At 41.5% G+C, this 27,077-nt stretch overlaps 1 protein-coding gene across 2 annotated transcripts; it reads right to left on the reverse strand.

Annotated features, from left to right (window-relative positions):
* Window positions 1-759: 759 nt before the first annotated feature.
* Window positions 760-26,840, reverse strand: STON1 (stonin 1). Of its 2 annotated transcripts, XM_008934787.3 has the most exons (4): window positions 26,827-26,840; window positions 14,367-16,345; window positions 5,316-5,518; window positions 760-4,940 (listed from the first exon to the last, which is right to left on the reverse strand). In XM_008934787.3, exons 2-4 carry the CDS (start codon window positions 16,294-16,296, stop codon window positions 4,866-4,868), a joined length of 2,208 nt encoding a protein of 735 aa, XP_008933035.2. In that variant the 5' UTR covers window positions 16,297-16,345; window positions 26,827-26,840; the 3' UTR covers window positions 760-4,865. The 2 variants fall into 2 exon arrangements, with proteins under 2 accessions (XP_008933035.2, XP_017940757.1); XM_018085268.1 differs by lacking the exons at window positions 760-4,940; window positions 5,316-5,518 and adding an exon at window positions 9,257-10,065.
* Between the last annotated feature and the right edge of the window lie 237 nt (window positions 26,841-27,077).

A 27,077-nucleotide genomic window follows, 5' to 3' on the forward strand; every position in this document is an offset into this window, starting at 1 on the left:
TATGCAAATAAGGCAGGAAAAGGGTCTGTCATAAATGATCATCATGAGACCCCCACCTGGAGTACTGCATCCAGCTCTGGGGCCCCCAACAAAAGAAGGACATGGACCTGCTGGAACAAGTTCAGAGGAGGGCCACAGAGAGGCTTGTAGCGCTGGAGGACCTCTCCCATGAAGAGAGAGAGATAGGTTTGTTCAGCCTGGAAAAGAGAATGCTCCAGGGAGACCTCATAGCACCTTCCAGTACATAAAGTGGACTACAAGAAAGATGGAGAGGGACTTGTTACAAGGGCATGTAGTGACAGGACAATGAGGAATGGCTTTAAAGTGAAAGAGGGTAGGTTTGGATTAGATATTAGTAAGAAATTCTTTGCCATGAGGGTGGTGAGGCACTGGAACAGGTTGCCCAAAGAAGCTGTGGATGCCTCATCCCTGAAAGTGTCCAAGGTCAGGTTGGATGAGGATTTGAGCAACCTGGTCTAGTAGAAGGTATTCCTGCCCATGGCAGGGAGCCTGGAACTGGATAATCTTCAAGGTCCCTTCCAACCCAAACCATTCTATGATCAATGGAATATACTGCATCATTGAGCTTCCTGCAACTAGGTTTATCTAGTATGAGGAGTGGTGTTACCCACTCACAGAGAAGAACAGTTCTTTCTAATAAACTGCAATACCTGATGATTGAGATCAACCAGTTAATTATAGTAAATGTAAAACTAGCTTGATAAATTTCTAGTGAGGGGACAAGAAACTGCTAGTTTGAAATACAACTTTATTTTTTTAATCAATATGCAATCTACAAAATGTTATTACAAGATTATCAGCATGATCTGTTTGTACTTATACTGACAAAGAGACCCAAATAAAATTATAGTTTCCATTAACAGTAACAACACTGCTTCAGAGTTATCAGAATTATTGCTAAGAACTACTAACTGCAGCAATTAGTGTGTTTAGTTAACAAAAAGACAAATAAATGCAAAATAGAAGTATGGACACCAACACTGCAGCTAAGAAGCCTGTCAAGTAAAATAAACACAACCAAAAGTAATATGTGAAAATATGTTTTCAGATGTAAAGTACTTTTGGACAATTAATACAGAATCTGGGAAAAAAAAACAAGGAGCATAAGGATGACAGTGGCTTGGCACCAAGTTCAATGGAATGCATCATCATCCTCATTTCTCAGGAGCTGCTACACAGGGCCAACTGGACCATTGTTTCCAATCACTGTAAAGCTTCAGCTTTGACACCCAGCAACACCTCTTTTCCTATCTTTTGTGCTCTTTTCTGGTTGGAATAAGCACACACTGCAGGTTGCTTACTAACATCAAAAATCTTCTACAGCCCATTACCACGATTTCTTTCTTCTTTTTTTTTTTTTCCTCCCCTTAGAGGTTTTGATGCAGATCCCATTTTGTCGGTTAAAAGACTTCCATTAACTTCAATGGGTGTTTGAATCCAAAATTACAACAAGTACCATTTACCTACAGTAATACAATTAGTTGGAGAGAGATGAACGCGAAGATAAGGTCTGTCGGTTTCAGCTAATACGGCGCTTCGTAAGTAAGGCAAACACACTATAAAAATAGCTGTTCTCATTGATTTATGTTTTAAATACAAAATATCCCAAACCCTGCTGGTCCTCTCTGAAGGAAACACAGATAGTATCTAAACACTGCCTTGTAGTAAACGTTAGCAAAGTGTCAGCATCTTAAGTGACCCAAACAGTTGGAAGCACTGCAGTGACTGCAGGCACTCGCTGCGGGAAGCAGAGATCAGATACATGTGAAACCTGGTTCCTCACATGATGCCAGTGTACCTCATGGGTTATTTAAAGATCCAATCCTTCTGCTAGCTGGACACTGAGCATCACAACAGCTTATTGCAACTGTTCTTCCTCTCCATTCCCCCTCCCCCCCCCAAAAAAAAAAATTACAATTAGACTACTTGCAGCCCAGATTTTTAAAGAATCAAAGCTGATATGTTTACTCACTATCGGCTGTTGTCGTGTTCATGGAAAATGTTAGCAAATGAGTCGTAAACATTGAGAATATTTGCTCAGTAGGTTATACTCAAGGTCACCAGACAGTGCAGAAAAAAGGGGAAGCCAGGGTGTTTCTGCTTAGGCATGTTGCAATAGAATAGGAAGTTAGAATTTGAGGGGGAAAAAAAAGTCAGACAACCCAAACTTTCCTTCATTGAACTACAGCCTATTTTTAAATATTCTGACACCAAGGCATATAAACATCAGTTTGAGACTGAACAGGGCAATTATTCAACCTTAGGCTACACTAATTGTCAGGTTTAAACAGAAAGCCATGAGTAACTTACTTTCAGTGTGGCAATATTTCTATGGAATTAATTCCCCGTGATCCTGATCCAATTCCTATTAAAGTTAATAGCAAGACTTGCAAACCTCAGATGGAAATCCAAGAGTTTGCAACTTATACAAAGCTGTAGTTTGACCTTTTAATGTTAATGAGTTCAGTAAGCCTGAATGACCATTTGCACCATACCAGATACAATACAGATTCACTAGGAGGAATGATGACTTGTAAGGTGGTTGTTCATCATTTAGGCCACTCACTCAAAACAGTAGCTCATATCTTGAAGGGCCAACACTAGACAACCTTCTTAAACACATCCTGAAACAAAGCAGACACCTGAGAGAAGAAAAGCAGCCACTGCTTCTGTAACACCACCGGGTACTAAATGCCTAGGAGATGAGCGCTGTGAATGGAAGCACTAAGGTGAAAGAGTTCCTCCTTCTTAAGAAACAGAAAAACAGGGGCCAGGTGTGCAAGACAGGCTTTGGAGAGTAACCACTGTTAATAGGTTTACTAAATTAGATGTATTAATGCAAGTCAAAACAAATCAGCCTCAGACAAGGGTTTGTGCAGGTATTTGCAACACATATTTTGCTTCCTCTACCTGATGGAGCAAAGAGGTTAATAGATATTGTAGCTCTAGTATAACCATGGACTTCAGCAAACTGCAGAACTTGTCATGGTGCCAAGTACAAACACTTTGCCCCTTAGTTCAGCCGAGCAGTATATAAACCAAAATTAAATATTAATAAAACACAACAAACATGATTTGAAGGCGCTAATGGTTTCTCAATTCAAAACACGGATGGAGGATGGAAGAGCTGAGACACATTTGGATCACTACTATACTCCAATGCTTGCTTAGATTTATAACAATATAATCTGCTAATAAAAAGGGATATATAGAGAAGCCCAAATACCATAATAGTCTATTTGGAGCTTTGGCAATGCAATACCCATAAAAAACCTGCCCTCAGGACTTACTGTAGAATCTATTACCCATTTCATTCTCAGCTTCCAAATGGGGGGAAAAGTTTATTGTGATGAACTAGGTTCATATTATGGCCTTCTGTTTCCTCAGACTGGTAATTTTCTCAGTGCATATCCCACATATTTCTACTTTTGGGGAATAACATTTATCTGTATTTTTACACAGTGTTCATATAAACAGTTACAAGCTGTACAAAATATAAAGTGAGGCAGTGCGTTACTATATTTTTGTTCTCCACTAATTTCAGTTTGAAGTAAGGACAGTTTTAGGAAAACTGCAGCCAAAAAAAAAGTATCAGGAGCATTTTTTCAATTTATAAGATTTTTTTCAGACCTGGAATTACAGCCTGCAGAAAATGATCAAGGGGATAATGGCTGAGGGGAAGTATTAGAGCCTTTCCCTAAAAGACAATTGTTTATTGAAAACATATTTAACACACTGACATGATTAGTGGCTCAGGCTGCCTGATGAAGCATCACAGCTTCATGTGTCTTGGGACAGCCCATTTCTGCACTATTTCCCCATGGAAAATGCCTTTAAAGCCAGTAGCATGAAAACATCTCCATTCCCATGTATGAAAAGACTGTCTTAAAAGTTACTCAAAGCCACAACTTCTGCAATTTCCAAACCAACATCTGGAATTTGCATCCTAAAGGAGACCCAGAGCAAACAGCAGCCATCAGCCTTTTCCTCAGCTTGTGGGGGAAAATCTCCTCTGGTGTATATTCTCAAAGCCTCATCAAATGAAATGGGCCTGGACTGATTTATACTTGCTGAGGATCCACCCCTTACCTCACTTGCTACAGTAGTGAAAAAGAATTGTCTAATGCTGGCACAGAAATTACAATCACGTGTGCCATATGTTTTTTTTCCCCTCGAGATTACTTTGAGTGAACCTATAAAGTGCTGGGGAGGAGACAGTCACAGCCACAGGAAAATGAAGAGTATTATTGCAGAGGAACTTCTCCCATTTTACCAATGAAATCACCCACTTTCCAAGTCATTAATTAAGGCTCTTGTTAAGAATAGTGTTTTGACTTCTTCTGTTCACATACATCAAGGGGAGCAGAAACATGAGGGACTTGAGTTTTCAAACAGCACTAAGAAATATAATTGGTCCTGTTGGACCTCACACAGATGCTGGTCTGCATATAAGCAGTCTGGAAGCTTTTATTACCAAATATTACATGTCCAAGTGACATGAATTCTTTAAGTAGTGCCATTAGGTTTCAACATGGAGTATGAGATCATTCCCAAGTCATAGATACACAACAGGAAAAGAATATATTACAATCAGTCAATTAAGTGCTCACATCTTGCAGCTCTTTATAAGGAGAGCTTACTCATACCGGTATTCCCATGACAGGAAGCTCACTTGAATGCAGGCCAGTCAAATGAGTACTGATTTGCAGAATCAAACCCATAAGCATTAAAAAAAATTCAATGACCATGTTTATCCTAAACTAGGTCACTGCGCTTCTTCTAACAATAGAATTTCCTATGTAAATTGATTCCTACTAATATCCTATGATGATGCCTCTTCTCTTTCACTGCATTAGGCAGTTGCCAGCCTTATCTGGGTCTTCTCCATCAAGCCTAATCCACTTCTTTTCAATTTCAACCTGTAGTTAGAAAACAAAAAGAACCAGGTAGAATTAGCAAATAATTGGACACCGAAAATGTGAACTGCAGCAATGACATGAAAAAAAGCTTTGACAAGAACCAAAACATTTCCAGACCCAACAGATTTCAAAACCACTACTCCCAAAAATAGCTCAGCTGAAGAAAAACAAGGCTGCATTCACGGTTCTGTTTTTCAGCACCATCTTTGATCAGACAAGGAATTATTATTTAATGATTCTTTTGCTCAAAATCATTATCAAAAGTACATGCAAGATATGTTTAGAATACAGAGTACATTTGCTTTTCAAACACTGTATGGGGGAGTAGGGAAGAAGAAGAGGAGGAAAATACGGAAAGCATAGCCCTGAAAGTACCTGGCAATTGTAAAAAGCTTTCTGAACCACGTGTTTCTGGGGCTGCAGATCACTCTCTATGCCCAAGGACTTGACTTCTGTTCCTGAGGCACAGGTATCATGAACAACAAACTGGACAGTAGCAAATGGATACCAGTCAGATGGTATTTCCTGGTCTGATCCAAGTTCCAACTTATAAGACAGGCTGTGTGGATGATCTGAATCTTGAAAACAAAAAGAAAACCACCACATCATCAGTGAATTATCTTTTCTTTGTTTACAAGATAAGGTTCATCTCCTAGCAAGAGAGCACAGCTCTATTTTTTATAAATACAGAGCAGTTGTTATGATACAAGATTATTCTATCTATAACATTTTGCTACTTGGACATAAGGTGCCCCTTTACTCATTTTTTGTCTGCTTCAACACACTTTTCACAATCATCGCAGTTTTACAAATTAATTTACGCAAGATTTATCAGATCCTTCCAGCTTCTAATTGAGAGAAGAATGTTACAAACTTAGGGCTTCATTGCTGTATTCATACTGTTTGGAAGAATCTAAGTTTTCTCTTAACAATGCATTTCTTATGCTCATAGAAAAATAAAAACTGAAAGGAACCAGCGTAGCTAAGGCAGAGATGCTGCCCTGTGTGCAACAAGCCCCCTCTCCAGAGATCTCTGCTGTAGGAATTTTACTGGAGTGTTTATTTCAAGTACTACAGCTATCTTGTGTAACATCATTTATTACAGTATGTCTACAGCAGAAAGATAAAGGCACAGCTCAGAGTGCTGCTCAAACAAGATATATCCCAGCTGCCAGGCTAAGGGCTACCTGGACTCCCTTTCTAGCTTGGTTTGTTACAGGAACAGAACATAACCCCACGTCTTCAGAAAAAAAAAGTATTGCTAAAATAACTGCCATGTTATAAAGCAGAGTCATGAAGGCCATGTGCAGGATATTCTGGAGCAGGGTAATCCAAGCTTAGATCCTAGGAATCAGTTGCTTTAGCATTTCTTACATGTGGCAGTGATATGGGAAAGCACTTTTGGCACAGAGGAACACCAAAGTGAAAGCCTGCTTTCCAAAGCAACTGAAGTCAGTAGGCTCACTGCGTGCATGAAAGCAGTACAATATAACATAACAAAAAGAATCCTCTCCAAATTCTTTAGGGCAAAATGTCGTAATTCTGTGTTTCTCCTTCTCTCCAGGATTTTAATCATCAGCACAGACAACTAACTATGCTTTGGCTGCAGGCAGAAAAAAAAAAGCAGAGAAAGGATTGGCTGTATTTTGTCAAAGGCAAGCCTGGCAGTGCATATTTGGTTTTCATCCATTACAATGAATGGCATCTCAAAGTTCAGGCAAAAACGTTCCATTCTTTATGTACTGGCTTCCTCTGGTGACAGGAATCAATTTCATATCAGAATGAAGGAAATACTGAAGATGGAGTTAACACACACTGAGCTTTATCCATCCCATGGGAAAAGTCATGGTAATATTCCACATCCACAGGCTCACAGGCATTTTGTAAGGCGAAAATAAATAAAAAAAAGCTACATCTCCATTGCTCCTAGGAGTCTTGGATCATCCTCTGCTCTGTGCTGCAGGTTTTCCTGGAATCTGCCTCACAGCCTGCCCAAGAGTTTAGGAAATAATTTACATTTGAGCAGTTTGATGGGCAGAGTTCTGTCACACATATCTCTGACTGCACTGGAGCAAAGTCTAATTCAATAAACCATCCACCACATTTCATTTCAAGTCTGGCATAAATCAAAAGACCCCCAAAAATCAAGGCTTGAAGAGCATGAAATTCATGCTCTTTATTCTTAATCATACTAAAACAATTCATATTTTTTTACTAATTACATAATTAGCATAATTAATAATTCCCCTCCCTCTTCTTTGCTGTTTTGCACAATTAAAACTCAACTGCCTGGAATAAAAGGTGAGGGAAAGGGAGGAAGGAATAGGCAGTGTCCTTTGCATTATCAGCCTCTAAATTTCAGAGGGGGAGGCCTCTGACTCTTTACTCTTTTTCTCCACCCTTCTTTTTAACACGTTTAATAACAGCAAAAATCAACAGTAGCTTACAAAGCTGTTTGCTGACTGCAAGTGTTCGATACCCCAAAGACACACACACACACAGGAACACAGCAGCATTTACAGCCACCACTTCAGAGAAGAGACTTGTCACTGGACAAGGGCAGTCCTTCACCAGCTGGACTCCATATGTGGCTGATTTACAAGCATCCCCTGCAGACATGCTCCCAGCAGCACATCGCATTCCATCCTTATCCTAAATGCTGATTCTTTACATGGATTTCAGAAAATAGTGCTATATGCACACCAGCTAGGATCCTGCACCATGGAAGAGTATCAAACTCTGGCCATGAAGTCTCCCAGGCGCCTCTGAAGAAACATGTATCACAATGGAGAGCCAGCAACCACTCCCCATGTGGGAGCAGATGCTTCTTTCTATCAAAGCACAGATCTATTACATGCTCATAAGGAAATGGTGACAGAAATCGAGGGAAGATGTCATGCAACTCACACATAAATGCAAGGGCAGATCCATAAAAGGGACTAGTAGGGATCACTGCAACAAAAAATGTGTAGGTCCTAAGTTTTGGGAACAAAGCTCCCCTAAATATGTCCAATATAATAGCACCTTTAAGGTGAGCGAGTAGGCACCCAGCAATGGCCAATGCCAGCACAGAGGGAGGGAAACCAAAGCAAGCAGGATAGGCTGGAGAGATCAGATGGAAGAACTTCACCCCTCCTTGCAGACCTTGCAACCCATCCACCTCATCAGTCAAGGCACAATGCTTTACAACCCACCTGCACTTAAAAAATGACAACCATCACCCAAACCATGGCCCATGACCAAAAGGAGCAGCACTATCGCTTCCCTTTCATACAAGAGCCTGCTGTTTAGTGCACTTGTGCATGAACTGGGCTCAGTCACACACAGCTAGACAGCAAGGCTGGTGTGGGGGTGGAGTAAGAGGGACTGACAGCAATTTGAGCTAAATTAGGGCTCTCAGCATGTGTGAGACACTGCTCACACCTCTGAGCACACCACAGGACAGGGTCCTTCAGGGCACTAAAGCAAAGAGTGCCATGCCAGGGGCATGCAGCATGTGGCTGAAGTCTCAGGACAATAACACAAAACACAGAGACCAGTAAAACTGTAACATTAGGGATTTTATTTCAGAAATAGAGGAGGGAACAAAGTCAGAAATAAGGGTTAGAGACACCTGCCAACGCCTTCAGAATGAAGCTGCAGCACTGAACAAGTGTGAGGAGGTGGCGTTTCATCACTCATGTACCCAGGGATGGGCAGATCTCTGTATCTGGGATGTGAGCCTTGTCCGTGATCTGCTGCTGCTCATCTCTTGCTGTGTCCAAGCCCATTTCTCCTGCACTAACACTCTCTTGGTCCACAGTCCCTCTTCCAGACATCCTGGACGTGGTGGAATCAGCCCCTGTCGAGGTGTGCCTCTCCATCCTTGAATCCTCCATCATCCCAGCAACAGCTGTGGTGACAGCAGCATCAGCAGTGAAGGAGGCCATAAGGAGCACCCCAGTTTCAGAGCCAAACCACGAGATGTCATCCCACGTGTGCTGTCACAGCACCACAACCCACCTGAGCTGTACTCCTTTTGGCTCCCTGGGCCTGGTCCATTCTCCTGTGGTGGTGTCAGGATGCAGCTTGGCAACACACTTTGTTGTCCTGGTCTTTGTGCTGTTTCCTGCACAGACTGCACGTCAGACACAACTGAAGCATCCTGAGGAAGATAACAGGGGTTGCAGCACCAAAATGGCATGTCATGTCTTGGCTAGGGAAGCAGCACTCTCTGCCTCTGGGTCTATGGTTAATCAAGGATCTGTTGTTTGGAGTCCATTTGTGGTAGAAGGAAACCAGCACAGATCTAAGGGCTTTTGGAGATCAAATTCCAGCTGGAGGGGGGGAAGGTCTTTGAAGAAGCAAATAGCAATGGGAGTTGTCTGGATAAGTATTTTGTCTTCCCAGAAATGGAATCCAGAAATAATCACTGCTTGGAATTTCCCTAGGCAGAGCTGATGGCAAATGTTGGATGATAGGTGTCCACTTGAGTCCAGGCATAAATGGTCCACAGTCCACAGCCTAGACCATTCCTCTTGGTCTGCTGATGTTTGTTGTGATTCAGTACCATACAGCCCTTAAAGAAATCTCTGGGTTTATGTTCCAGCTGACCCACACCCATGAGGTGGTCTTGATGTTGGGATGTAGTGAGTTCTGGGATGCTTCCTTTTCCTTAGGTGGTAACCTGCAAAGGTAGAGACAATAGTTTTGGGATCTCGGTAAGGCTACTGCCTCGGGTCCTCTGGAGCAGCCTCCATTGGACATTTTTGCATGCTCCTAAAATACAGGGCTCCTCCCAGCCCATCTATCCCTTGTACCAATGTCAATGTCAGAAGGAGGTACTCACCACTTCACTTGTGGAGAAGTCCTGAACTCCTAGCAATGTTGAACTGTGCTAGGAGCGTAGAGCAACTTCTTCCCATAAGCTGTCAGACGACAAAGTGACCAACATTGGTTGACCAAACATTGCCTTAGTTTCCACCTAAAATTGGCCAGTCCTTATCATTTCTCCTCCATGAAACCACTGCTTCCCAGGCCTTGCATTACACTGGAGTTAGAATAACAAAGAGAGGCTGCATGTACAGGATCCTTTTGCAAAACAAACTGCAATGCTCTAATGGCCAGAAGGAGAGAGAAGGTAGTTCTGTGGAAAGACGAGTGGGTTGGAGTAGGCACAGTGTAATCTGCATACCATGAGACAACATATCCAGATGCAAGCCCAGTTATCCAAAATGTGGCCCAACAGGCATCCTGGAGAAATGAGCACCTGGCACAATGAAACTGAATCACTCCTGAAAGGCAACCAGATAATTTGGGGAGATAATTGAGCTTTTACTAGCTGATTTAGGAGACAGAAATCCTACAGTTTAAGTGCCTGTGCAACTTGTTAAGACTTCTGTGAATTGAGAGACTTTAGTCTGTCTTGATTCTTCAAGTCTGGTTCTTGTATCCTAAAAAAAACATTCCAAATTCTTGCTCTTTCTCTGAAGAATACCAACAAGAAAGCCAAAACAAACAAACAAAAGATCAGTAAAACTATGAAACTAGATTCAAAATATCATTTAACACTCATATGGCATTTCAAAAGCAATTAATAATCTAACTTTGCATCTATTCACAGTGTTTAGACCTTATTCATCTCTGTAAGTAACATTCAAGCAACCCTGATCTGAGAAAGGTTCCTGAAGCCACGCAATTTAAGCCAAAAAAATGTACTGGTTATTTCAGTTAAGTGGTAATTCTATTTTTGCCAAAATTGGTCCAATTATAAAAGTCTTATTTTGAACACGAAAACACCAACAATTACTAAGACACAGATTTATAGTAGGATTGTTAGAAGTTAATAACTCCTGCAGCTATGTCTAAATGGCTGCATTTACCCAACCTGCTGGGAGAAATCCACAGGAAGTAGGGGAGTGGGAATGGTACCATCACCAAGGAGCAGCTTGCAATGGTGCCAGTGCCAGAAGGAGGTGGCTGGGCAGGGATGGAGCCCACCTGACAAAGTCATGGCTTGGAGTTTCCACCTAGGCAATTTAGAAAATAAGGAAAGCAGCAGCAGTTGCCAGGAACCGCATCACCTCCCACACTCCAGAGTCCATGCTCAGATGCTAAAGGCAGTAAAGGGCTGCCAGCAGCCACAAGCTCCCCTGGCTCCAATTTGCTGTGTTGTTTAATCACTGCTTCCCCAGCGTGGCTCCAGGATGCAGAATAAAAGAAGAAATAATCAGCTGAAGAGCTGTTGCTTTACACAACGGCCCAAGGAAGGAGGTGTCCTAGCAGGAAACACCACGGGACTCAAATTTACACAGCAAGCAATTAAAACAGAGCATTTCAAAGTCTCTCCCCAGTCCCTGGGCGAGACAGGTGCACACAATTTCTCCACTGCAAAGACTGGCCCCAGCACTGTGCTAAAATCGTAATATGTTTTGCATTTCCTTACAAGTGCCCTGACTTCAGAAATATAGAATCAATTTGCAGAAATTTCATTGGATCAGCCCTTCAAAGTCTGTGGCTTTTTTACTTTCTTTTTTACTTTTTTTTTTTAAATAATGCTAACATTCTGACTCCAAGCTCTACAAACTCTACCTATGTATATCTGAATAAGCATAGGCAGCTTTTAAAAATCTAGAGTTTCTCACAGCTCATATCAACTTCACTTGACCACTTTTCCAAGGAAGTCCTTTAGTAGAATCCAGTGGATAATAACATATTTCAATGTCTATTATCGAAGCCACAATATAACTACAGGCAACCTTCCCTCTTCTTCTTTTTTTCTTTTTAAGAAGCCTTGGGCAAAGGTTTTTTGACAGCAAAAGCCTCGGCATATTTTTCCCACTGCGATAAACATATTATGAAAGTTTACATATTTCTATTAGTCTGACTGTTTCCAGATTTTTGGCACGCCCTGGGACAACTCTATTTTTAAACTCTTAACTGTGTACGGAGCACTTGATAAAGAGGTTTAAAATTTGACCAGGCAGCATTACTACTAAAATGTTTTTTCAAACACATGAGCATTTCAAGGATACAAATGATTCTGCAGGTCTCAGCCAGAGGAATTATTCAAATGTCAAAAGTTTAAGCTACTGGTAGAAAATAATGTAAAGCTGTAGAATGCCACAAAAAACCCCAGTTTTTACTTTCAAATAACATAAATTTAAAGTTAATTGTGCACACCAAATCTTAAGGTGAAAGAACTGTAGGGAATTAAAAACTTTGGAAGACTTAAAATCTTTAAAATTTCCTAAATTGATGACTTGGTTTTGCAGAACCAAACCTACATTAAACAGCAAAGAATACTAAAAGCTTCCCAAACAGTTAGTCCAGTAAGCCTTGAAAAAATACATGGCTCATAGCAGCATTTCAAGGTGCAAACCCTTGAAACCTGGAGCACAGGATACCCACATCTACAGATCTGGAAGACCTGAAGAATCTTTTTCTGCCTACTAATTCTCCAACACCTCTTCATCAAATCCTCTGCCCTCCCTGTCCATTTTCTACTCTCCCCAACCCCTCCTTTACTGCCTCCCCTTATCTTCCCTTCTCTCTGTCATTTCTCTCCCCCCACCATTAGTTCTGGCTTGGCTCCCTGCCTTGTGTTGGCACGTCTGCTGATGCTGCATCCCCTCCTCTCTCCCACTGCCTTGGCAGCCACCAGCATCCTCTCCGAGCAGAGCAGCAGAAACCCAGCATGTAAAAGGGAGGGCTCAGCCAGTTCAGGGGGAACTATATATGGCATTAGCCACAGGTCCAAGCCAACCACAGCTTCCTCCAAAGCAAAAGAAAGGGAAAAACAGAGGTGGCATTAACACGACATAATTTCTGATTGTGACCGCAGCGGGGTTTGTGCTGTTCCTCCCACTGAGTGTATCATGGGGAAGTGAAAGGCACAATCACTCAAGCCTTGAGAGACCTCAGCACCTGAGCAAGTCCCAGTAGACACGCAAAGGGGACAAGCATTTCCATGCAGCATTGTTAGTAAACATACCACCTCTCATCTCTTGATGCAGGATGATTACAAATGCTGTTCTAATCCACAGGCAATTTAGTTCACACGTAGGTTCAGGATAATATTCTCTTTTCATTTGCTCCTGCCTCAGTCAATCTGTTACTTTTGTCACTGAAATATCAATCTTAACTCAAATATCCAATTGTAAAATAACAAAACAAAGTCATAAGTACCTAAACAACAGGTCAGATTAACTATAACTTAAAATTAGTTAAAAATGAGGGGGAAAAAAAATCCTTGGGAATTTTTTTTTAATACTTTTGAATGTTAACTCTCACCTGCACATGCATTTAGCTGTCAGAACCTGGGAGCTTATTACTAACATATCTGAAAGCAGGACTTAAGAAGATGAAATCTTTTCTGGACATTTTAAAGAGGCAGTTAGGATAATACAAGACTAGGACAATCCATTTGTTAGTAACACACACTTACCCCCTTTTTAAAAGTACAGATTATACAGATATTTTAGGCAAAATGCTTTAACAGGTGCCCTTGTCTTACACAAATTCCCAAAGCCCAAAGTACGTATAATGCATATTCAAGCAAAGGATCAAATGCCTTCACTCTACAGAACTTAAAGCAGGATATTGTATTCCTCAAGAATTTTTATGCCTTTAGAAAAGTATTATGCCTTTTAAAAAGTACTGGTAACATGATTGAAAATTGGAATTTTAAAACCAAATATTTATATTTTTCTTCTCCGAAAAGTCATATTTTTTCTGGTAAATTAACTACTTCCATGTATGCAACTATAAACACAGCTGGTTTTATTGCTGCAAGTTTTCAGTGAGGTACCACTACCAGAAAGAAATGAGAATAAAGTGGGAGGCATTTTTCATCAGTGCAGCTATTGCCAAGAATGTACAGTCTCAATGCACAAACTAATGAAAGAGGTACCTGATATCAACCTTTGCAAAAGCACAGTCACCTTCCTATGGGAAATTTGACCCTGTACAGAATTTTCTAATTATGTATCATACTTACCATTTCTTAAACAATGCTGGAAAGCCACACCCAACAGTGACAATACCACCTTTCCTATTAACTGTGTGATATCAGGTGGGCGAATCATTTTACCAAAAGACTTTTTCTTCCCATCCCACCCATTGCCCAGCTGATATACAGAAAGAACAAACCCTTTCCTCTGTCTTACTGCAGACTTGATGTTTACTCAGAATGATGAGATCCACTTCCATGATGCTGCTCACTTAAAATGATTGACAATAATACATCTGTCTCCATCAAATAAATTAGGAAAATATCCTTTAAAAAAAATAAGGCTATATTCTCTTTTTCCTAAAAGATCACTCCAGCTTCTACCAACAGCAGCACACAGATAAAAACCCAAAACAGGCAGCTAATGGAGGTACACAAGCACAAAACCACTGAAGACACACACCCAATCCCATAACTTTATAGTGCAAATTATTTACTTGAATTTTTATCTGGAAGCCTGTCAATCTTCCACACCACAGCCCTGTAGGCACTCTCGTATTTTGCTGTTCCAACTGAGACTTGTATTACAGGATCGGATTCAACCTCGTGCAAAGCGCCAAGGCATGCTCTCCTATTCATTTTTGCTTTTAGGGACTTCTGCCTTTGGAGGTTCATGGTCCAAAGTGCTTTGATCCACTGTGTGGGAACAGGAAAGCGTATCATAACGTTTTCACAGTATTTCACAGAGGGTAAACACGTTGGGATGGGAGCAGTTGAAGACATATTTATAAAAGCCTGAAGTTCAATGTACGCCCCCTGAACCACTACCGCAGCCTTCACGGAAAAGGGAAGGTCTTGCCCATTATACCGTGTCCTGAAACGCATCAGTTCCAGCCTACAGGCATCCGGAGGTGTAAACTTAATAATCCGTGACTGCTCGAATTCCTGCGCTTTGACACAGTTATGGAAATGGCAATCGAGAATATCGATCCACTTCTTCTCCTCCTCCTTGTCGAAGTAACGCTCGTCCCTCTTCTGGAGCTCCAGGTCATTCAGGGTTAGGAAACAGTCGGCACCTCCATTCACAAAACAGAGGCAGTAAATGTGCGTGATGACGGCACTTTCTACGAGTTTTCCTTCTGCCTTAGTGACTTTCCCCCAGAAGTTATCCACTATTTCCAGAGTCATTTCTTGCTCTTCATAATTCCTCTTTTGTCTAGAAAGAGTAGGAAGTTTCATAAGCTCTTCCTCAACTGTTACGAGGAAATCAGTGAAGTCATTATAATCTGTGGTGCCCAGTTTTAACATCTGCTCAGCCTCTGGCTCATGGATCACTTCTACTTTGGGATGATACCTCCTTTTCTCTGTGTATGACACACACTCGATCTTCACGGTATGGATTTTTCCCGAGACATTGTAGCTCTCTAATTTGGGTTCGGACAGCTTACATTGTGGCTGCAGCTGGAATTCCTTGAAAGGTTTCTCCAGGCCCTTTTCGTAATACATCTGCAACACACCTCCGGGTAGGACACTCAGGTAAATAGGGCCCCATTGCCGAGACGACATCATGTTCTTCTTTTCAGGAATCCTCAGCATGAATGGCCACCCATCTGCTTTCCGGCTCCTGAAGAGGCTGTGTGGGATAGTGGGGGAGAGCTTGTGCCATGCGTGAGCGCTCGAGACGGGTGGGTTTTCCGCGGTGTCACAGCTATCAACCTGCAGGTGTTCAAGCCTCTCACAGATGTAACTGAAGGAGCCCTGGTTAAGGCTTTTCTGATCGTGACAAGTTTCTTTGTCTTTAGGATGATAGATGCTCCTGTCGAGTACTCTGTCCTTCTTGTGCATGCTAACATTAGCTGGTGACATGCTGAGCGAGCACCCTTCCTTCCAGAAAGGACTGGAAAAAGCACAGTCGCTCTGGATGTATGGGAAGCGCCCTGGAGCTAACTCCTCACAGCTTCCTGGTGAGTTAGGGCTTCCTTTGTCTGCTGATTTGGAGACTGAAGTCTTAACTGGATGGTCATTAGGTGAGGTGTTCAAAGGAAGGCTACTCGGTTTCTGTGAGGCTAGGGATGAGCAAATCCCGGGTGATGGAAGAAGGTTAATGTTTGAAGGCCATTCAGGGATGGGATAAAGCATGTGAATCCCAGACTTTGGGATACACGGGTTTCCTGGGTACTCTCTGGTAGGTGTAGTAAGTGGAGAGTTGCTGGGAGGTCCAGGACTTAGGTAGAAATCAACTACAGGAGATGAGAGTGGAGTGCTGCCTGTCGAAGATGACCTACTTGAAGACTCATGCAGACTAGACAGATTGAGTTTAAGGCCATTTGCTTTACAGCTACTCTGAGTATCAACTGATTTCTGAGGTGACTGGAAGAGCGGCTCATCATCAAAGGTGACCCAATTTGCTGGATTTGTGGAACACATCTTGCAGGAGAAGCTTGAGGCACTTGCACACACATCACCCGCACACCATCTATGAAGAAACAACAAACACGAGCAGAAATAAATTCTCTTGAAAGACAAAACAAACCTAGCCCTTATAAGATTCAAATCACACAAAGCTCAAATTTGCAAGCAGTTCACAAATCCAGTGTACTTTGTGCTTTACATGTATAATCTGGCATAGCTGTGTCGAAACAGATAAGCTGCCCAGGAATCCTCACTGCTCTCTCATGTTGGGAGTTCTAAGCTCTGTGAGCTGCTCAGAGCATCTGATGAACGCAGCCTCTCAGTCAGAGAGCAGAAAGCCCCAGAGTGGTGTAGGACTGCTTGCATAATACTTTCAGTTTAATACTATACAGCATAATACTATACAGCTTACGTGTATTTTGCAGTATGGACAGAGATTTTCCATACTAGAAATCTGCTCCAGGTGAGGTTTCCCCTCCTTCTCCTCATGAAACAAAACAGCACTTTACTAAGAATGGTGCAACTGTTTCCAAAAAGAAAATCAGGAAGGTGAGAGGGGATTATTTTTTTCATGAAAAGCTGTAGCAACTAGGTGCTGATGGCAAAGGTACACATACTACTGCTATCAAGGGCAACCAGCCCACGAAGATAACACACACACTGAGCAATCAAGGCGTTCTCCTTCTGCGATGGACATGAGCAAACAGAGCAGTTCCGTGAGCATCCACAGGTGAGAGGCAGCAGGAGCATGTTGTGGCCACCAGAACAGACCTGGGACTCATCACCCACTCCATGCTGACACCTGAGGTGCCTCCTGTCAGGAACAGCATGGGTAGACTGACCCCAGATGCCTTCCGGACCTGGACAGGAATCTCTTTACATCAGTTCCTTCAACCCAGACTTATGCTCTCAAGGACTGGACATGTTAGAAAGAAGGGTGGAAAGGCATAAACTTATAAACAAGAAATTAGCCCTAAGAATGAGCGATATGTTCCTGTTAAAGGGTAGACTATGAGCATCCACTGCAGATAAAACACTGGTGAAACAGAAGTCAAGGCCAAGTAACAACATAACTGCTAAGCACTGAATTGGCTGGTGGCCTGGAAAAAGGACAGGTCTTTAAACCAATTAATAAACTACACTCCATCAAACAAAGTGTCTTTGGTAAAGGGCTCAGCTGGATGTCCTCAGAGCAGGACTGTAACCAGTAAATAATTAATCTTGCCTTCGTGGTTTTAAATCATGCACTGAACTTTAAATGTGTTCACTGCATCCTTATGCAGAGTACGCTGTCCCCAAAGTTTTTCCTCCCCACTGCTCCTGACTGATGAGGGAGTGAGCAATAAATTGCTAATGCCTGAGGAGGAATCGAGTACAATGAAGCACCACAGGGCACATATGAACATCGCTCATGTGATAAAAAGTTATTCTTGTTGTGTCAGAACACATTCACATTTGCCTGAAAGCACAAAGAAGGCAAAGTTCATATAGACAAAAACCACCTGCACATACATTACTCCGTTAATTAAGGTCAGCTAACGATGACTTAAAGCTATTCCCCTTCATGCACAGACAGCCACAGTTAGGCCATTTATTAATTGCACAGTGCTACAGCACACAATCACGTAACCATAAAAGCAATTCTTTATCTGTAACATTTAGAGAACAGTTAATTTCTAGACATGCCACAGTTCAGCCAAGTGAAATCTTACGCTACGAGTCATTATTTTACCATTTCTCCATTATTTCTTGGCCAGTTTATGGCCGTTAAGAAAGTACCATAAACCATGGCACAGCCCACTCTCTCTGCAGCTGAGCAACTGAGGGCTTGCAGTGGAGGAGGACTCTGGTCCTTCATTAGTTTTTGAACTCCTGACCTTTTTGTTCAGAAAAATATTTGCACTATGCTAGTTATTTTATAAGCACTCTCCTCTCCACTTACAGAAGGAGAGAGAGAGAAAAGGAACAAACAAGTTACAAATTACTACCATAGCTCAGACACACACAAGTACCAGTGTATCATTCACCCACACAATCACATCATCAAAATAAAGTGCAACAATGGAAAGAAAAATCACAGCTATTTGTTCTTGGACTTGGTCATCATTTTTGTCTCCCGTTCCACACCCTTCTCCTCCTCTCCCTCTGGTTGCCACCATGCCTCCTTCAGCAGTATATATTGATTGTCTCTAAATCGGGAAATTTCAAAGTTTTCAGCCCTTGTTTCATCTTTAACAAGTGTCATTTGTTAACAGCAGCTTACGTGATGCTGTCTCGGGTAGTGGATTTTTTTGTAACAGCCAGGACCGTGGAGCAGCCTGGTAGACAAAGAGCATAAGGAAACAGCCTCAAAGGCTGCCACTAAAAACTCCTCTGGAATTTACAAGAGATAAGCATCTGCCAGTGAGAGAAAAAAACCACACCGTGGATGGGAGAGGGAGCCTTTCTCTCCGGAGGGGCTCCAGGGATGATCTTGGAGTACTGGGTGAAGCTCAGTGGAACTGACGGTGAGCTCGGCAGCCTGACAAGGCACAGACCTTTGGTGTGACCACAGCCACACTCAGGGGTCAAATCACCCAACGCTGAGATGCACCAGTAAAAGAGAAATCATAAAATGGGAATGTAAGTACATAGAAATGTGGCTTACAATAAAGAACAAATTTTGCAGCCTGTTTCCCTTTCTTGTTAGAAATGAAGCTTTTCATTGTCTTTTATTATTTCGAGATGTTTGGGGGTTTTTTTTCACAATGTTACTATTCACTTTTTAAAATGTGATGCTACAGATTATTTGGCAGATTTTTTTCCTGTTACAAAACAGAAAGATGTTTGAAATCCACCTGCCAAATATTTAATTTCAGTCAATAAGTGTCAATGAAGAAAACCACTTTCCCAGATGGAGCTCTCCTCTGCAGTCACAATACCCTCAATTGTACCTGTCTGAAGCTGAAGCTCTGACCTTTTGTTACTGTTCCAGATACATGTGAGTTTTTTTTAAAGGAAAAAGGTACTGATGATAGCAAAAACACACAGGCAAGAAGTAAGTGTTGCAATTGATAGCAGTTCCCCTATTGTTGCTCTACTGATCCCCAAAACTGACTACTAGGAATGGAGGAAAAAAGTCCAAATGGATTTCTACAAGCTGTTTGTATAGTGTCATGGTAATAAAAGGAAATAAACCCTTAATCTAGTATTTAAAAAAATATAAAATAAGTCTTATGCTACATCACTTGTTCTCTGATGCTTTTACATCTGCACAACACAATAAAGGAATGCTTTCAAGTTCTATTTTGTCCTAAACGGTTCTCCAGATTCCTCCTTATGAATTGGGATGTTCTTCCTTGAAATTGTAGTAAATCTGGGCTTCAGGATGGATGTGTTTTGCCTCCAAATAGCAAAGGGCCCCCACGGGATCCCCATAAATGTAACCCAAATGCTTTGGCTAAGAGGAAAATGATACAAGATGCCATTGATCTCCATTACCATATAAGTTATGTGGCCCATAACATTTAAATTACAAGCATGTGTGGTATCTCCTTCAGATATGTGACAGGAAATACCATTGTTATAATATTGAAACTGCCAATAAAAAAAAGCTGGCTGAAATAAAGAGTTGCTCCTAAATGCATTAATGCCAGTGAACCCAAAAGTTATGACTCATCTCAGTTCATCCTCTTCTGCTGAAAATGGTCTTCCCATTTATTAGATTAACACAGTCCCTCAGCATTTAATGAACAGTAGTTGCAGCTTAATTTCTTCATTTTAATACCTCAAGGAAGGAAGGAAAAGAAATTCTACCCTATTATTGAAAGATTTCATAGGCTGTAGCTATTACTGGGTCCTTTGTTGCTTCAGAAATCCCAGATCAAATCTACAGCAAAAATACTCAACTTTTGTGCCTTGCTGGGGAATACTGTAAACTCTTCCTACACTGAACACTAATAATAACTTCCTACTCACTCCACAGTGCAATTCAAGGTATTGACTTTGCTACTTTTAATCCTTTTAACACCTCAGTCCTCAGCAAGCTGAGGATGCTCAGTTGTCATCAGCAATATTCCCACCACCCTGATAGTGCAGCCTTGCACCACCTCCTTCACAATAGGGAAGGAGCAGAATCTGAACCAGCATAGTGTATGATTGAACCCTCTGTGCATCTCACTCCCAGGGTCTTCCCTAAAATTTGACACCAGTTAAAACCCTCAAGCATGTCCCTTCTGACTTTAACACAAAGGTCCTCTTTAAAAATATTGGAGGAGCATGGGGTCAACGAATGGGGAATGAGGGGGAAACACTTCCCTTCTGCAAAGCATAAAGCAAGTAAACACAAAGTTTAATAGACAGTACTCACATTCCCAAACACAGAGGAAAGCATAATTTTATGAATACATTTCTTCTTGCCTCTCTAGCTCCAGAGGCCATCGCGGCTTCAAAACTGTTAAGCCATACATCCTCTAAACAAATTGTCTTTTTAACACCTGAGCACATATCTTATGAGAGCCACTTGCACAGTGGACTTTTATTGGGCAAATATCAGCCTAACTAATTGTTTCAAGCTCAAAAAAACCCCCCAGATTTATATACACTCAGTGTGACAAAACAGTTAAATAAATCCTTCAAAACAAGCTGAGCTCTTCTCATGAGCTACTCTGTGGACAATGCCTGGACATTTTATTTCCACTCTTCCAGAAAAACTATGGACTCCATACACTACTACGTGCCAATTATATTTCCAGGAACAAGGTCATCTGTTGCATACAGGCTATATAGAAACTTAATGCAAAACTCTGCATACTGTGCAGGCTATGGTGAAGCTGTCCCATAACGATACCATACGAGTTGTTACTGCTTCTTGAACACATATGTAGACAATTCTTCACGCATTTTGCCATAAAGTGTAGTAGTCTTGCAGGGAAGTACAAATTCTCTGCGGATTAAGCAATAAAGAACATATGGTATATAAAATACCCTAAACGTTTCTAAGCCCTTGTGATATCCAAGTATAATATGGCAGATTTATCTCTGTATTTTACAGCCATATTCTTTGTATCACTGTTTCAGTTATTACTTAACTCCGGAAAAAAACTTGAAGCACACCTTCTACGTAAAATACTGCTTGATTTATGATGATTTGCCTCAAATTTTATTTTGATACTACATATGGCTGCACTTTTATTTAACTCTGCTCTGCCTCTCCTAGACACACCCAAAAAAACTTCTCCAACATATAACTCCGAAATAAACATAAGCAAAAGGCACAACTGACGGGAAACAGGAATTTCTTGGCTCTCACTGGTATTTGGGATATATACATGGATTAAGCCTCCCACTGCATTACTCATTTTAGAAAAAGGAATTGGTGTAACAGTCAAAAATATACAACTTCAAAGTGCAGTGTGACCTTATATTTACATTGCCTGCTCTCTGGGGCATAGGCACAGCTGGGAGAATTTTGGAGCTCACAGCTAATCTGTTTAATTTGGAATTCCTTACTCTTGGCCCTGAGAGCTGGAGGAATTAAAGCTTTCAGCTTTTGACAGTGAGCACGTCCCCAGAGCAAAGGCAGGCGCAGCTCTTGCAAACACCTCTCGCCATTACTTGTTTCTGCCCCGAGTCAAAGGGGAGGTTACAAACAAGGTGGTTGGTAGACGCACACGCAGGCTTGAGAAAGCTGACATTTTTAAGGGCATCAACACAAACACCACAGTATGTTCACGAGTGGAGACAACTTCCCTTGATAGGAAAAGGGTATGGCAGAGACTGAAACAGTCCCTGGTGAGGATGATGTCACAGTTTGGGATGTGGGGGACGCCTCACCACGAGGACAAGTACTGACAGCTACAGCACTGCCAGTCTCTGCACGCCGGGAAAGCATCCAGCATCCAGCTCGGGAGGGATGCTACACACAGGAACTGGACAAGGGAGGCCTGAAGAATTGCCCACTCCTCTGCCTCAGAGTCACGTCTCATGCTTTAAAGGCTGTAAGCAGGTATGAGATTCACACGGGAGGGAAAACCTACGGGAAGCTCTCAAATGAAAAATGAAAAAAAAAGCAGCAGATTCACATCCCTGCTAACTATCCAAGCCTGCTCAGCTGGGGCTGATTTGGGTCTTCCCCAGAGAAGTAGCTCTTCTTGCTCCCAGCAGGAGGAGGTTAGATGGTGAGGACCTTCCAGTTTATATGAAAATTTAGCATAGCTATTCAGAACAGTTCTCATCTTTGCCATGAATAATCACCCAAACCTCAGCTGCTATGCAGTGTAAGTAAACTCCTTTTCATGTCCAGATCCATTCTAGGAGACCTTCCCTAACACTCAGATGTGAAGTCGTTCCAAAGCTGCCTCAAAAAGACAACAAAACATCATGCATGACTGGTCTTGTGTGTAACACCATCGGCTTCAACCAATCTTCCCATTCAGAGTAAGCTCCAATTCCCACACCCTCCCTCACCCCACTCAGCAGCCACACCACCACGGGTGAGTCAGATCAACTTTGTCCTTCAGTGTTTTCTTAGTGAGGAATAACAATCAAGGCAGCAAAGCATAGAGACAACATTTTACTGAAAGTTTTCATATGATTTTATGGAGACAAGCCAAAGGTATTTTCTATAGGAGCTGAGAAATTTTTAAAAATCATGGCAGCACAGTCACCTGGGATCTGCACTGCCATTCCTCTCAAGAGTTTTGCAGAGCTTGCTATCAGGAACATAACTTTCAGAATGGAGTAAGGTAAACTAAATAGAATAAACTAAAAATAAATTTAAAATACCATAAATGAAATAAACTAAAATAGAAGTCTAATTTATTTGTCATTGGGAAAGATCCCGGAATGGAGACCTGAAGCCACTCTTGGAAGTCACTCAAGAACTTCTCCATCAGCACACACAGCCAAGCATTGAGCTGCAAAAAACAATAGCAGTCCTCTTACCCTTCAGGCCACCTCTCTCTCCTGAGGGGAACTATAAGGTTATTTGCAGAAGTTCCTACACTACTTGCTGTGACTTAGCCCATATGCAAACACATTAAAAACATGAGTCAGTGAATGTGACAGCACGGAGAAGTCAATTAAAAGCCAGTCTCCAGCTACAAAACATTCAAAGATCCCAGGCTCGCAACAAGCACTTTCTAACATGAAAGAAAAAAAGTTTTCCCGATCCACAGCTGCATGTAACTATTTTGTTTCAGGAAGATGCAACCACATCTTACATCACAGCACCAACTCTAGATAATTCTGGCACATAAGAAAGAGCCGGACACAGGTACACTTATAACCTGTTTCGGGGTTTTTTCCATGCAATCGAAGTGACAAACCCCACACATCTCTGGCATATCATTATGTCTTACTGCAAAAATAGCAAACACCATTACTCGACACAAGTCTAAGCATCTCTGTTGGGTACCTCAGTTCTAATTTCTCAGTCATTTCTTCCAGATGACACCCAAGAGTTCTATCTCGGATGTCCCGCATTTTCCTGTTTACAGGGAGGATTTCCTATCTCAGAAGGTGACAGACTGTTCCAGTTCCAAGTAACACATGTCTAGTAGCACGTGGTTCTGTGCATCTTTGGACTCCAGGCCGGTAACGGAGAAGGCAAGACAGGGTGTACCCATGTTTGTGCCCCATTTGCTGGCAAACAGGATGGTCACAAGAGGACACAGTCTGCTATCACAGACAGTGGGAACGTTTTTACTAGCTTGAATGAGAACATGACTAAATCCTAAAAACCAAAAATGAGTTCTCTATGTTTTACTGAACACCTTTAACAGAGGAAAACTCACTTTTCCTAGAAGAAATAACAAAAAGGCTAATCAAATCAATATTGACTACTCAGTGTTGTTAATCTCTTCCTATCTGGATATCTAAGACACATTATTTGTGTGAAGACGCAATTGCAAGTTGTTACACAAGATGCAATTGCATCTCCTGAAAACAAAATAGTTACATGCAACTGTGTATTGGTAAAACTTTCTTCTTTTTTTTTTTTTTGCGTTATAAAGTGCCGTTGCAAGACTGCGATCCTTAAATGGTTTTTAGCTGGAAACCGGCTTTTGACTGACTACTCCGTGCTGCTGCACTTAATTTCTTCCTATCATCAAGTTAGACAAGATATTTAAAAAATTCTCTTCACTGCGTGTATGTGTTTCTCTCGTTTATACAACACAATCCCTCCATGGGGCCTTTCTTCTTTCTGGAAGTAAAACCCCCTGTTAGAAGAGGGATGGGGAGAAGGCAGAGGTTGCTGGTCAAGCTGTGGGGAGTAGTGTGGGCTCACTCCTGAAAGGTGCTTCTGTTCCCACTCCCATTCAGTTTCCTGGCCCAGTCCTGCTTTATCCTCTCTGAATCACACTCCTCTTCAGCATCACCATAGTGACTGCATAACTTACACTCCGTAGGCAGATTTCAGAGAGCCAGGGGACAATTGCAGTAGAGTCTCATGTAAACTGTTTATTGACATTAGCTGACATTTTACTGTAGGGAAGGTTTGTTGGGTTACTGTAATTAAAAAAAAAAAAAAAGCCAACCAACCTTCAACACAGTGCTCTGGCCTGGAAGAGACAGGAAAATAAGACTATTTTTATTTACAGCACTTCTGCGGGTCACTAAGTTAATGGATTGTTACTGCATCTACTGAAGCAATTTTTAGCTGTGTTTAGGAAACATGTTATTATTAGGGACGCACACACATCCCACAAAAGAGCTCTGGTCACGGCAGCTCTGCAGAGTGCTCTGGCAAGTAGTTTAACATCCCAAACCTCCCCCTCTCCTTTCCCCCCACGAGCAGAATCAGAGATTTATAATAGGCTACCAAACATCAGAAATGCGGTTATGGGTGGCTGTCCCACTTCTGTAATATAAAAAGCCTTTTTTTTTTTTTTTTTTTTTTAGGATTAAGCAGCCCTCTGGATTAAAAAAAAAAAATCTGGAGTGCTTTGGCACACAGATCACACATCAAAATACTAAGCTGTCTGTAGTTAGAAACAAATTTAAACCTGGTCCTCTACTAGTGTTTGCAGTGTCCAAGGAAAGGGATGGATGAAATGCCACAAAGAATACATGACATAGAAGCGCACTTCAAAACCTTTGCCACTAATCTCAGAGTGAATATTAAAAGGTAAGGAAGCTAACAGAAATACTATATTTAGCATATTCACTGAACAACATAATATTCTCCTTTTTTAAAAATTTATTTTTGATTCAGAGTCAGTTTTTATATCTGCATTTAAAATTACCTCATGCTTTAGTACCCAACACACAAGTATTAATACATTCCTGGAGATGACCTAAGCTTTGTAGAAGTCTCTAAACATGAAAAGTACTGCCAGACAACTATTAGTAACATTTTCTCACAAATCAATTCTCACCTTCATTGCAGGATACTCCCCTTCTCCCTGCCTTAGGAATACTAACACTAATGAGAAGGAGTGTCCCAGCTGAATCCTTGTTTATTTGGATAGAGGTATTTTTTAATAGCAACTGATGACAGTCATGTCAGAAAATATAATTCATAATGCAGACACCTAAAAAAGCCTCTTGGGTTCCTCTCCAAAGGCTTTTAAGACAGACATGTGGGTAGCCTGGTTTCCTGAAGCAAAAGACATCAACTTATATTTATAACAATCAAAAACATAAAAAAAGGAGTGGTGGACTAGAGGGACCTTGTTTACCAAAACACAAAGTAAAACACTGTCCATAAGAGTGCATCTCTATTTGTGTAGTTGTGTGCATTCCATGCTGGAGTTAATATTCACACACAGACTAATTTAAAAGCTTACATCAATTTGCTATTCAGAGATCGACAAGCTGGGCCATTAAGCTCATAAATCCCCATAATTTTTAAAGTGATAGAAAATAACATTTATTATATACTCATTAGGAAGAAGGAAAACAATCACACTGAGCATGAAGCAAGCACCTCGTACCTGCCTTCGGGCATGTTTTCCCACAGGTGTGATTTACAACTCCAACATCAGTTAAGTATAATCTCCAGCCACACCTCCTGTTGTACGAACTACTTCTATGCTTGACCACAACTAGTTACAGAGTGCAGTGCTAAGTTCTCCTCGACTCAAACATGTAGTCAAGAAAGCAGTTAATCTTTCCTCACAGTATTTTCTCCCTGCAGATGCTTCCAGTGCATGAAACCAGGCAACAAGTGTTGCCTTCAGCTACTGCTTTTTCTTCTTTTACAGATAGAGAAGAATCTCAGTCCCCAGACAGGCAAAAGTGAGTTAACAGCAAAATAAACAGTTCATATTTAAGAGCCTCAGGCTCCAAAACTTCTGTCCCCTCCTCCCCAGACCGTCATTACCACTCTCCCAAAAAAAACTAAGTCCTGTTTGCAGAGAAATCTGTCGGGGTTTCTATTCCACTCCACCTCACAGAAAAAAACACTGGGGAAGCACAGAACTGTGCAATTTAACTTTCGCTTGGCTCCCTAAAATACCTTAGTCAGCAGTTTTCTCAGCACACTTATTTACAACAAATGTCAGGACATCTACATCTTTTAAAAAAACCTCACTGCACAGTCTCCCTTCAGTGAGTACTTACCTAAAGCCAGAAAACGAACACTTTCTGTATTTTTTCCCATCTACGGTACGTTTGAAACACCATCTCTGGGATTTGCACTAGGGGTATATATGGTAAGTGCAGTCTAATCATTTCAACCCCATGTAGCACACCATTCTGCATCCGCTCCGGTTGTTTTCCCAAAGCCCCGGCTGGATTTACGGGAGAGATTTCTGCAGCAATGATTTCAAACACCATGAGCCTACGTGCATAGTTTAACATCATCAGCTGAA

The sequence above is a fragment of the Manacus vitellinus genome, unplaced genomic scaffold (assembly GCF_001715985.3).
Source record: "Manacus vitellinus isolate BGI_N305 unplaced genomic scaffold, ASM171598v3 scaffold_8_pilon, whole genome shotgun sequence".
In the NCBI taxonomy this organism is placed as follows: domain Eukaryota; kingdom Metazoa; phylum Chordata; class Aves; order Passeriformes; family Pipridae; genus Manacus; species Manacus vitellinus.

Excerpts from the sequence above, each read along its gene's own strand:
- STON1 (XM_008934787.3), bottom strand. The coding sequence starts at position 16,296 with ATGTGTTCCACAAATCCAGCAAATTGGGTCACCTTTGATGATGAGCCG. Across the intron at positions 5,519-14,366 it reads GCTTCCAGATAAAAATTCAA|ATTCAGATCATCCACACAGC; the intron begins GTAAATAATTTG and ends TTTGTTTTCAAG. Across the intron at positions 4,941-5,315 it reads AAGCTTTTTACAATTGCCAG|GTTGAAATTGAAAAGAAGTG; the intron begins GTACTTTCAGGG and ends TTCTAACTACAG.